Source organism: Argopecten irradians, chromosome 4, assembly GCF_041381155.1.
Source record: "Argopecten irradians isolate NY chromosome 4, Ai_NY, whole genome shotgun sequence".
Taxonomy (NCBI): Eukaryota; Metazoa; Mollusca; class Bivalvia; order Pectinida; family Pectinidae; genus Argopecten; species Argopecten irradians.
In genome coordinates, this window is record NC_091137.1 from 22,376,658 (window position 1) to 22,389,383 (window position 12,726).

General features: G+C 33.5%; 1 protein-coding gene across 1 annotated transcript; it reads right to left on the reverse strand.

Moving 5' to 3' along the window:
- Window positions 1-3,348: 3,348 nt before the first annotated feature.
- On the reverse strand, window positions 3,349-11,239 carry LOC138322181 (macrophage mannose receptor 1-like). The gene is made up of 9 exons (XM_069266231.1): window positions 11,109-11,239; window positions 10,387-10,502; window positions 9,292-9,388; window positions 8,868-9,078; window positions 6,226-6,278; window positions 5,795-5,910; window positions 5,112-5,208; window positions 4,284-4,494; window positions 3,349-3,459 (listed from the first exon to the last, which is right to left on the reverse strand). Exons 1-9 carry the CDS (start codon window positions 11,158-11,160, stop codon window positions 3,426-3,428), a joined length of 987 nt encoding a protein of 328 aa, XP_069122332.1. The 5' UTR covers window positions 11,161-11,239; the 3' UTR covers window positions 3,349-3,425.
- Between the last annotated feature and the right edge of the window lie 1,487 nt (window positions 11,240-12,726).

Here is a 12,726-nt window from a genome sequence, read left to right on the forward strand (position 1 = left end):
CCGTCAATGGACTCCACTTTTAGTTTAGCCAACACATGCGGAGTCAACCATTCCTAATCAAATATCAATGAATAACATCCGGTAAACGGATTGGAACGCAAACGCACGCAAACGCAAACGAACGAAAGCCCGAACGAATCAAAACGCAAACGAAATCAAATCAAAACGAAAACGAACGAAAACGCGAAACGCAAACCTGAAACGAAAAACGCTCGACGAAACAAAACGCACACGAAACTAAACGAAGGAAATGCAAACGAATCTAGAACGCGTTTGAGAGAATGTTAGACGTATTAAGTACTTATGATACTTATATCATTTTGAAATAAATTCGAAAAAAAAATCCCGACTACAAGTGAATTCACCATACATGAAAATTGCATTATTTTTTCAACGAAAATATTCCGTCGTTAGTATCTTTTTACGTAAATTCAGCCTAGTTTCTGATAAAACAAAGGTTAAAATTATACCAAGAATATAGTAATTTTGCTGACGCTATGACGTCACGAGGCTGTATTGCATGCGTAGTCATGCAATACAGCCTCATGCGACATCAGTGTATTGCCCTAGACCAGCAAGTTTTACACGTGTGAAAATGAATCAATTGCTAAATACTAAAAAAACATATTATGGATTTGGGGTGCCAAAAATGTCCAAACAATGTGTATTCCCTTAGCCACTGCATCACTTCTCATAGAGAAAACCTTAAGTCTTGTATCAATAAATTTACTCATATTTATTAGTAACTAGCAATATGTATACGTCGACACATCTACAAACATTCAAACTATCATTCACGTCATATCATAGATCCTCATTCCCAATTCACAAGGATTATGAAATGCAATACATACCGATGTTTACAGGTCTGCCATGGCTTATCTGTTGTCGTACTGATAAGCAATTCAAAGGACATTTGTACTCAATGGAGCTGTCCAAAATGTGTACCAAGTTTTCAAACGTCATAATCAAAATAGGCTGATATCTATTGCGTTTCATTTTTTCTGTTGTCTTCCTTTTTTGCTGTTTTGAACCGGTAACACCATATAATTTTGGTTGGAATATTAAAAAAAAATATTTGCCTTGTGTACTTCAATATTTTGTATGGATTACAAAAACAGGCACTCTAACCTATGGTCGTTGTCTGGAATGTCACTAGAATATTTTCATAAACAGACCAGATGGGTATTCATTTTCTTTGAATATATTTAATATCATAAATTGGGTGACTATCCTTATAAAGTATAAATTATCAAGAGTTTTACTCAGTTTTTCGTCAAACTTATGCGGAGTATCCGTGGAGAAAATGCATATGTCTCCTGCAGACGTATCCGTATCACTTACATATTCTCAGTAAATCAGGAGTTTGGTCAGAATTGTGCTGTTAACGGTATCAAAAAGGGCCAAAAATTGTAACATTTCCTTTTCTGCTTAATTCATGCATTCTCATTGTTGCTATGACTAACATTCCAATTAAACCAGGGATGCAATGAATAGTTCAAATATTATAAGACTCTTTCATATGTAGATATGAAGGGTAGGGATATTCTACCCGAGGATCACAAAATGTTGTAAACCCGAGACTTGCTGAGGGTTTTACAAAATGTTGTGATCTAGAGGGTAGAATACACTATCCTCCGAATTCACGCATGAAAGAGTATTTTTATCTCATATCACGACGTTTTATTGCAATTTTACAACTATGATTTTCCGCCATTTTGAAATAAATTCGAAAAAAAATCGCCACTGCATGTGAAGTCAGCATACATGAAAATTGCATGATATTTTCAACGAAAATATTCCGTTGTTTGTATCTTTTTAAGTAAATCCAGCCTAGTTTCTGATAGAACAAAGGTTAAAATTGTACCTAGAATATAGTAATTTTGTTGACGCTGTGACGTCACGAGGCTGTATTGCATGTGAAGCTATGCAATAACGTCACGAGGCTGTATTGCATGTGAAGCTATGCAATACAGCCTCATGCGACATCAGTGTATTGCCCTAGACAAGCCAGTTTCACACGTGTGAAAATAAATTAATTGCTAAATACTAAAAAAAACATACTATGAATTTGGGGTGTCAAAATGTCCAAACAATGTGTATTCCCTTAGCCACTGCATCACTTCTCATATCACTTCTCATAGAGAAGTCTTGTATCAATTAAATTTACTTATATTTATTGGTAACTAGCAATATGTATACGCAAACATTCAAACTCTCATTCACGTCATATCATAGATATACATTTCCCAATTTATAAGAATTATGAAATTCAATGCATATCGTGTACCAATAAATCATGTTTACATGTATACCATCTTCAAAAAAATACAACGCAGCAGAAACAGAAAAATAGAATGTAATCAAATGAATTTCCAAAATCAAAATATATAAACCATATCATAAAGACTTTAATATCAATTATTTCAAGAACATTAAACTGATCACAGAAAATACATATGTTTTGCTTGACATTTTTCTTAATAAAAATTCCTACATGAAAATTACAAAGAAAACAAAAGTCTTCATTAAAATGAGGTTTTATCCTTAACATACTCATGTTTCTTATGTTGCACATACACTTATTTTGGTAAAACCATGCACACATGAGGACAGCCTTATAAGTTATTTTGCCTTTACCTCAGATCTGTGTTTAACATTCATTTAAAAACACTATTTTAAAGTACACAAAAGGGCATATGATTAGTTTACTTTAAAACTCTTATGTCTATAAGCCTTAGATACTAACTCCAATTTGAATTATCATTAACAGAGATTATGTAAGTTGGACAGAGGAGTCACCAGCAGACAACAGTTGACCTAGATGGGCTGTGTATTATATAACACTCTGTGTATTCTATCAATCAGAAGGCAGTCTTCCCACGACTACTGATTGGTCCAAAGGAATATTATTCAATGAATAGGGAATTTATGAATGGAAGTTTATGAATGAAATGGTTCAAGAGGTCACCACTAGATGTCATTGTAGGGCAAGTCCTACTTAGTCCTACACATCAATAGTAAACCGGATATCATTAATACAAACGCTAGTCGCGTTTTATCAAAAATATGCAATTATTCAGTCTCGGATACACGTGTATCGCCTCTGGTCTACCCTTGCTGATGACACACGTTTTACCTATGACTGTCAAATGTACATGCAAATACCCTGGCGCCACTTATGAGAAAACTCACAACATCAGGGAAAATAATTTTCGTCTAATTCGCTCCGCTCAACCGACGGAAATTTGATTTTCTTTGATGTATGGTATAGAAGTCTTGCAAATGTAATGCTGTAGCACTAGTACGATATTGAGTTTAAACAATAAAACAACATTAGCCACGACATTTGGTAATCCTTTTTTTAATTATTATTTCTGACATGTGTTTCGTCAGTGATAAGGTAGTGATAGCCATCCTTCTCTTCAACCTATTACCTCAGCGCCCATATCTGTCAACCTGAAATTTTATGGAAATATGAATTGTATTACATTTATAGACATAAAAGAAAACTAAAATTGTTTATCCAAAACATCGAAGAAACGCTGTATTGTAGACTTAAACAAACCTGTAATCCTTTTATCTTACATTCAAACGTTTAAAAGGTAAACCTACTTCCTTTGGCGTGAGATTTTATTTTGTATATTTCGCATGAGATCAGTAATTGAGAAAAGCGATCGCAGCAAAAAGTAACAGATACAGGTACTGTAGATTATTTTGACTAAATAGTAAAAACATTCGTCATCGAAAGTCCATCAGGCATGAAATGTTAACGCAAAATTGATTTTTCATAAACATAAATTGATTTATAGCATTTGGTATGATGTCTATTTCTTTTCATTCTTACTGTAATATTTAATGTCATATAACATGATCGTCTTAAATTGTGTTCGAAAATCCGAATTCCTTGATTTTTTTATAAACAGAATATTTTGTATCATCCGAGTAGCCTTATGATTCATATTATTCATGTTTAATTGTGCTTTCAATTTACCATTTGCATGTAATGACATTATTCCGTCTATGCGTATTACAGAATTACCTCCCTTGTTGGTAGATTTCTTTTAAAAGTATGACGTAACACTCTGTTTAATGTTAATTAACATCATACTGAATTTTGATTGCGTCAAAATAGGCATGTTAAGAGTACATACATATATCATATTTAACCTGAAAACCATTCTTAAAACAAAACATGAGACGACACTAACATTAGATATCTAGTTCATGTATGTACAGTAAATACAGGTAACTAATAATTAATACCTCTAAAATAAACTTACTTCGTTTTACATATGAATTGTAAGGTACGGTCGCACGTCACGTCCGCCCATTGGAATTGTGTAGAATGTGAGAGACAGACGCAGTTTTCTCCTGATCCAGCATTTTGTGGTTCCGTCGGTCCCCAGTCTGTGTACTGAACTGGATCGTCACTGTTCGCCCATATCCAATGTCCCTCCAGTTCTACATCTGTGGCACTAATGTAGAAACAGCCTTGCGAATAAACAGAACGAAGGCAATTAGAAAAGTCCATACAGATATATACACGTGACTTGATCAAATATATGCATTGCAAATTATAAACAGATGATATAAGAAGTAGATAAAGTATCTCATCAAATTCAAATGGACGTGATTTTTTTTCTTGCGACCCTGGTAAATAATATCCGCAATACACCGCTTGACTAGATAGAAGCTCGATCGATTGAGCGTCAGACTAGATTGAGCGTCAGACTAGTAATCATCATAAAATCATATGCTCTGTACATTCTTAATTTGTTTTAAATTTTGTTGATTATTGTGCAGATTAATATAGCGGGTTGTAATTGCATATAGTGATATTGGCGCCATCTAGCCTCTGGCTACAACGGCGGACTAGTTAATCCGAGGTCACAGGTTCGAGCCCGGCTGGCGGCACACTACCCTCAACCTGTTTAATTCGGTGCCGTAGACCACTCTAGGTACGCGCCATAGTGAAACTGAAGGCTTCCTTGAAGAGAGAACCTACTTTTAGTTTGTGTTCGAACACATTAGAAAGACCATAGATCATAAAAGATTGAGAAAACAAATGTTCTAAATAGATATAAAATCATAAACACTATAATACATGCCTGGTTCATGCCGGGATTTCAGTTGTGCTTTGATGAAATCGTTTTCATCTTTATTTGAAATGTCTGCCAAATATCCATGAAGGATAGTGCAATGGTACTGAAATGAATAACAAACATAACACCTGATGACAATGTACAGTCTGCAATCGAAGTATTCCCAGTCTAGAGCTAAGTCCTTTTTTCTATTAGATTTACATCATGCATAAGTGTAGGAAGGCAATTCAATCATCAATCATTTATAAACTAAGTTATGTTGAAATATGCCTAAGAAGTGATATATAGGCATACAAATTATCACTAGTGTAAAAAGAGTCTAAAACCTTAAATATTGACTCTGAGTTTCTTATTTAGAAACAGTGGGTTATATGTCATAATACCCATGCAAATGTTGAGTTGCTCAATGTGGTATACTCTGGCCAACGATCTCTTAAGTCAAAAAGTATCAAAAAGTATATCATCATATGATCCAATTGACTCAAAAGAAAACTTGTCTAGCTCTAAATATACAACTCTTGAAACTTTTATCCGGTGGATATGGTGATATCCGAAATGGAAGAATCTAATAATAATGACCGCAGGCAGGTCACTTCACTATACCTCCATATGTACCTTGATATTGACTCCTCTTTACCTAAGTTCATAATTAATAAATATGTATTTTCTAGGTATGTGATATCACTTACATATGCGTCGGTCCAGTTATCGCCCTCACTGTTGACAAACAAATAACACGAGTCATTATATCTAGTCCAACCATTTCTACAGTAACTGGCCCTCTTCGTTCTATTAAACGCCAAGCCTAAAAGAAACCCATTTTCTTTAAAAAGGAAAATTGTTAATGATGATGTCTGATAGTGAGGTACGTGTATATAATATCATTTTACAGATAGCATTGTTTTCCATGTTTAAAACAATACAAGCAGCAGAAGGATCTCATCTATTAAAACAGAAGTTCTACTTGAAGAATTGAGTGAATAGAGGTCCTTCCATCTAAGTGAGTATATTACAATGTAAATCGGTTAGATGGGCTTATCGCTGATGTACTATTTATAACTATCAATGATAAGAGCTGTTATGATATATTTCCACTTGTAAGAAAACGTAAAAGTTTTACCTTCAATTCCAGAAAAAACCAATATCACCAAGAAGAATATTCGGAGATCCATCCTGAATGACTATCTTCTGTTTATCTTCAACTTTTTGCAATAGTTGTATATAGGTTTGCTCTCGTAGCTTATCTGAACAACGCCTTGTTGATAAGAAATACAAGAGCCCTTTGTACACAACGAAATTAATCCGCATGCACTTATGTAAGGTAGTACCTTCATTTGGACATCAAAAAGGGTTTTAATTATTAACATGAAATGAATACTAGGGAATGTATCATTAGTAACATTATGACTAAACGGGGAAAGACATTGATTTAATGTAAACAATGTTGTCGATTGCTCATTTCCTTATTTATTTTAATTCGTATTATTTTTATTTATTTATCTTTATATATTTATTTATTTATTTGAATGCTATGAATGATACTTGTAATTCAGGTCAAACTGATTTTGAAGACTTTAAAAAATAGTTGTATCAACATAGTACTATATACATGATATTTCCTCATTTATCGGAAACATACATATATTGTTTAATCCTATATAAGGGGAAGATGTCTCGAAGTAACCTTTGTCTAATGCTACTTGTATTTTCAACAACGAATATGTTCAGTTTCGTATCGGCAAAATTAACAAAACTAAATCATAACTGTATCTTTACGGATATCATTACCGGTAATGGTGAGCACGTTCACAAACATGTGCAAAAATTGCACACTTACATACTAGTGTACAACCAAAAAGAACAGAATACAACAGCACTATTTAAAAAGAATTTCTTACATATGTTTCTTATGCACTGAAGGTTCCCTATATGTTTATTTAAAGATTAACCTCTTACTTTGTTTAGTTTATGAGATGATAAACCCAATGGATCACGAGGTAAATCGCGTAAACGCAAAGCGTTTACGTACAATTTATCGACTGCTCCATTGGTTTTATCATCTCATAAACTAAACAAAGTAAGAGGTTAATCCTTATATTTACCATATTTTCTTTAAACAATAAAATCAACCAAAACGTCACATACAATCATTTATTGTGTGTTATTCGCCGTCAAAATTATACTGTCGTCATGTTTATCCTTGCACAACAGTCGTTCAAAAAAGCGCGCCGTTGACTGACAGCTTAATGCCGCCCTTTTTTCCATGACGTCACAAAAAGTAGTTCTCATATTTCAGTTATTTTATTCATGTCAAATATCAATAAGATATTAAAAAAATATGTTTTATTGTATATATCCGAATGTCTCGTAATGTGTTATTTGTAAACATTGACACTTGATATTGGGGAATGTCAAAGGAAGTCTGCCAAAGTTAACAGGTATTCATACGCACCGAATCGGGTCACGTTCTGCATTCAATTTATTGGGAAATAAACAGATCTGCTCCAACATAGTTTATCGATACAGAAACAGTGGCAATTGTAAATATTAAATAATAAGTTACTCTTGCGGCAAAAGTATATTATTGGAGAAAATGCAATCTAAGACTTGAGATTTAACCAAATATATATATTCATATACTGTTGGTAAATAAAGTCTTGACAAGTCCCATTGATTGTTGCTATGAATGGTTTAGCAAACGAATGAAAATACAATTATTGTACGTTATGCATAATATGGAATGGTCAAATACCTTAACTAGGAAAGAGACATGCTCTTATGTCACGATAACGAACCATAGGAGCTTGTTCCATAAAAAAAGTTTACCATTTTGATGTTTTGAATCCGTACATAATGCGAAATTGAAAATCATTTAAGATTATTCAATTTGATAACAATTAACAATCTAGGTTCTTGTCCAGTGTTCTTGACGTATGCTTAGTTTATTTAATTATTTTATTATTTCAAGATAAACGTACTGCAGTTACTTTTGGAGGTTCAAATGACTCATCAAAAATGTTATCTCTTCATTCTAGCAAAACATTTGCCTGGTATTACCAACGTACCAGTGACATTATGAATATAATTACCAACACAATTCTTCAGTGAAATAGCACTATAAAAAGGGTAAATGTCCCACCGTTACAAAGCGACACAAGAGCATACTATAGTCTCCCAAAAACACACACGAAACACATTGCATACAAGGGACACCGTCCTTTAAGTAAATGACTTAGAAGAGGATAACAAGCATAATCGACCAACTATCTAACCGATATAATATCAAAACGGTGAATATATGCAACAGACTTCTACAAAAGTACTAGAAATCACAGTGTAAGTGATCTCTCCAACATTTGTTTAACAAATCCGTGAAAAATCTGGTTTCAACCACAATAATACAGTTATCATGATTACATTATGGTTTTACTAAATTCACTGCATTAAAGTAGAATAAATAAGAATGAAGCACATACAACATGTCCACTAACCAAGGTATTGATACCATTCTATTGTTTATTTCATACATTTTAAATACAATAGTATTAATTTTCATCCTATTATTCCAGATGCTGCTTCTATCAACCTGAAATTACAAAAATAAACTTTTTTCAGTTCAGTTTATGGCACATTATGAAAAATAGAATAATTCGTTAGGAAGAATATTTATTTCGCTTCACATTTATGAAGAATATCGTAAATTATAATTGTATCAACTAGTGTAATATTAATTTGCCGGAACATATTGAAAATTAAACTTACTCCGCCCTGCATATGAAGTGTGTTTTGGTATCGCAGCTTACATCCGCCCAGCGGAATTCATGTCCCATGTTGAGACAGACGCAGTTTTCTCCCGATCCAAAATTTTGTGGTTCTGTCGGTGCCCAGTCTGTATACTGAACTGGATCGTCACTGTTCGCCCAAATCCAATGTCCCTCCAGCTCTATATCTGTGGCACTAATGTAGAAACAGCCTGTATATGTAAATAAAGCTATTACAATCCCAAGCATTCATAGGATTCATGGTCATGGATCAGTATTCTGTATTATCAGAGAAATTATTGTGTTTAATAGAAATACATAATCTCTGTATTAGGAGAAGAAATTGTGATCTTAATTACATACCAATATCAATACTTTCATAATAACATGAAGAAAATCAATAAATATTTTCACACAATACATACCCGTTTCGTTATTGGATTTTAGGTGTCCTTTAATGAAATTACTCTCATCGTCATTCAAAATGTCGGCTAAATATCCATGAAGAATGTTACAATGGAGCTGCGACACAGAATTAAATCAATGATGACCATATATCAAGTTTTTAAGCTTTCCTTTAATATTATGTTTAATAGAATCTTACATGGGTCTGTGAAGTGGACAGGGATATCACAACCCGAGTGAAAGATTTTGGTCGGTCAACCCGAGGCTTGCCGAGGGTTGACGGCCAAAATCTTTCACGAGGGTCGAGATATCCCTGTCCACTTCACAGACCCATGTAAGATTCTTTTTCTCCCATGCTTAGTGGAAAAAAATGATGAAATTCCACTTGGTTTCCACCTTTTTCATCGCGCCATTATCACAGGAACGTCGTTATGCGTCTAAATTGATGACGTCAACTACAATGCGCGCCCCTTGTGTAAGATAGAGATATCTTTTCCCTAGCAACCGCGGGATATCCCTGTGAAGTATGGGAGAAATATGTATCCATGTTCAAAGCTGCGTATTACAAAAATAATCATATCACTGGGTTTCAGACACAGCTAAAATATTTATAGTTTATTTGGAAAAAAAATAATCAAAGCGATGTTATGTTTATTACATGTTATTGCTTACAAAGGCGAACTGTGTCATTCTAGCATGCTACAAAGGAGAAACATTGGTTATTAGAACTCGCAAACTCAATTAATGTGTATACGGGTTCAGAATGTGACACTTGTACAGTATATTAAAAAATTGTTTTTATCTGGTTATTTTGGTCCAAGCCATCTAGTGTGAAAACAAATTGTTCAACTGTAAATAGTTTCCAAAAAGAGTTATATCCGTAAGTTCTGGACATTTTATATTCAGCTATTTGCTTGAAATATATTCTCTTTATCTTCGATTATCCTCGATGACAAATAAGCTTCATTCTACAAAATATTTCCAATTCTCGATAATAATCTGAAAACATATCTTCTTGAGATACTGTTTCATTTAGATATGTCGTTAATGTTTTATTGTAAATGCATCTAAAATGCCAATCCAGACATGCTGAATCTTTATAATGAATTACTTACATATGCATCAGTCCAATTATCGGCCTCGCTTCTGACAAACAAGTAACATGAGTCGTTATATTGGGTCCAACCACTTTTACAGGTACTGGCCCTTGTTTTTCTGTTAAACGTAGATCCTAAAACAAGAACATTTGCTGTGGAAAAAAACACATTACAAACTGCTTCATCAAAGGTAAGTTTTACCAATTCTCCATTACAAATTTGCAGAAGTGTTCTTTCATATAAAACTTTCTGGAACATATTTAAATGTCAAGGTCAACCATTTGAATAACGTTGGTAGTACCTCACCCCCAGTGTACTACAGAGAACATATCAGACTTAGCGGAACCCTGACATATGAATTTCAAAAGTTTGCATATTTGACCCCTGACATGAATTTCAAATGTTTGCATATTTGACCCCTGACATATGAATTTCAACACTTTGCATATTTGACCCCTGACTAATGAATTTCAACAGTTTGCATATTTGATCCCTGACATGTGAATTTCAAAAGTTTGCATATTTGACCCCTGACATATGAATTTCAACAGTTTACATAAAAGAGATCAACATATATCTAGCTATGTTATTTGGGACTATTTTTACAACTTTTGAAGCCCTGCCATTTATGCTTCAGGTCACGCACCACACCAGACATTATTTAATCTAAAACATATCCGTTACATTCCAACTGATACAATACACTACTATAACTTGCTAAAAGATGTAATATTCATTACCTTCGATTCCATACAAAATCAAGATCCACAAGAAAAATAACGAGAGTTTCATGCTGAAGGTCTATTTACATAATAGACTTTGTGGTTGTTTATAAGTACGCGATCGTCCTGGCTTATCAATGATGTCTCTCCGATAAGCAGGACAAATGCCCTCAGCGCATTAGGAAATCAATCTTTGTTAAACATTGCCTGTTTGAATATACAACAATTTTTCATCGGGTGTAAATAAAATCAGATGCATACTAATATCTTAACATGATAACTTTTTGTGTTAATTAGAGATATTGTTATAACGCACAGCACATTCATTTTTCAAATACGTTTAAATATCGCAAGATTCTTTCTTTAAACTGGATGGAGAGAGAGGGAACAAAGGAACTGTAACACAATTTGTATCTGTAAAATTTCCAATAATGTCGTTAGGAAGGAACTTACCAATAGATAAACTGTATAAAATGAAATTTATTTTTATTCAATTTGTTACAATTTGAAGCTACAAGTATAAATAGAGGTTACATAATGAGTGGTTGTTGAATATTGAATTTATTCCACACGAGTGGGTTATTTTTTAAAAGTTACAAAAGACACGAGCTTTAGCGAGTGTCTTTTGTAACTTTTAGAAAATAACTTACGAGTGTGGAATAAATTCAATATTCAACATCCACGAGTAGTGTGACCTGTTTCTACCACAATTATATTCGTTTTTGTCCGATAGGAATACGGCGGGAATACGGTAATGTGTACTTAACGAAATATGCAAATAAGGTGTAGTAATATTTTCATCAGCAAAAATACACTAATTAGTATTCAAAAGTCATCGTTTGATAAAGAATCCATCGATATCAAATTATTCTAATTGGGAACATCTTTAGGGTTAGATAATACTCATTTAACGTCTTATTGAGTTCAAATCTTCATAGTTGCTTCCAGAAATTAAAAAACGTCACGTTTTTTAGGGACACAACGACCACGACAAATACGTTTTCCAACAGCAGTTTTGGACGTCAAACGGCGATCATAACATAGAATGACGTCATTTGATTATTAATGACGTTCACAATGATGACGTGACACTGCGAAATAAGTATGTCGGTCAAAGTTCATCGTGTCAGCCAATCAGAATGCGTACAGAGTTTATACCACGTGTGGTATAAACAAATTGTTAAACAACAGCTGCAGTATTTATCTAATGTCCTGAGAGTTGATTAACACTACCTATTGTGGTAGAAATAGAGGTTACATAATGAGTGGTTGTTGAATATTGAATTTAATTTATTCCACACGAGTGAGATATTTTTTAATAGTTACAAAAGACACGAGCTTTAGCGAGTGTCTTTTGTAACTTTTACAAAAAAACTGTGGAATAGATTCAATATTCAACAACCACGAGTAGTGTGACCTGTTTCTACCACAATAATATTCGGTTTTAGCCGATAGAAATACGGCAGGGATACGGTAACGTGTATTTACCGAAATATGCAAATAAGGTGTAGTAATATTTTCATCAGTAAAAAGACACAAATTAGTATTCAAAAATCATCGTTTGATAAAGTATCCGTCGATATGAAATTCTTCTTATTGGGAACATCTTTAGAGTCAAATAATACTCATTTAACGT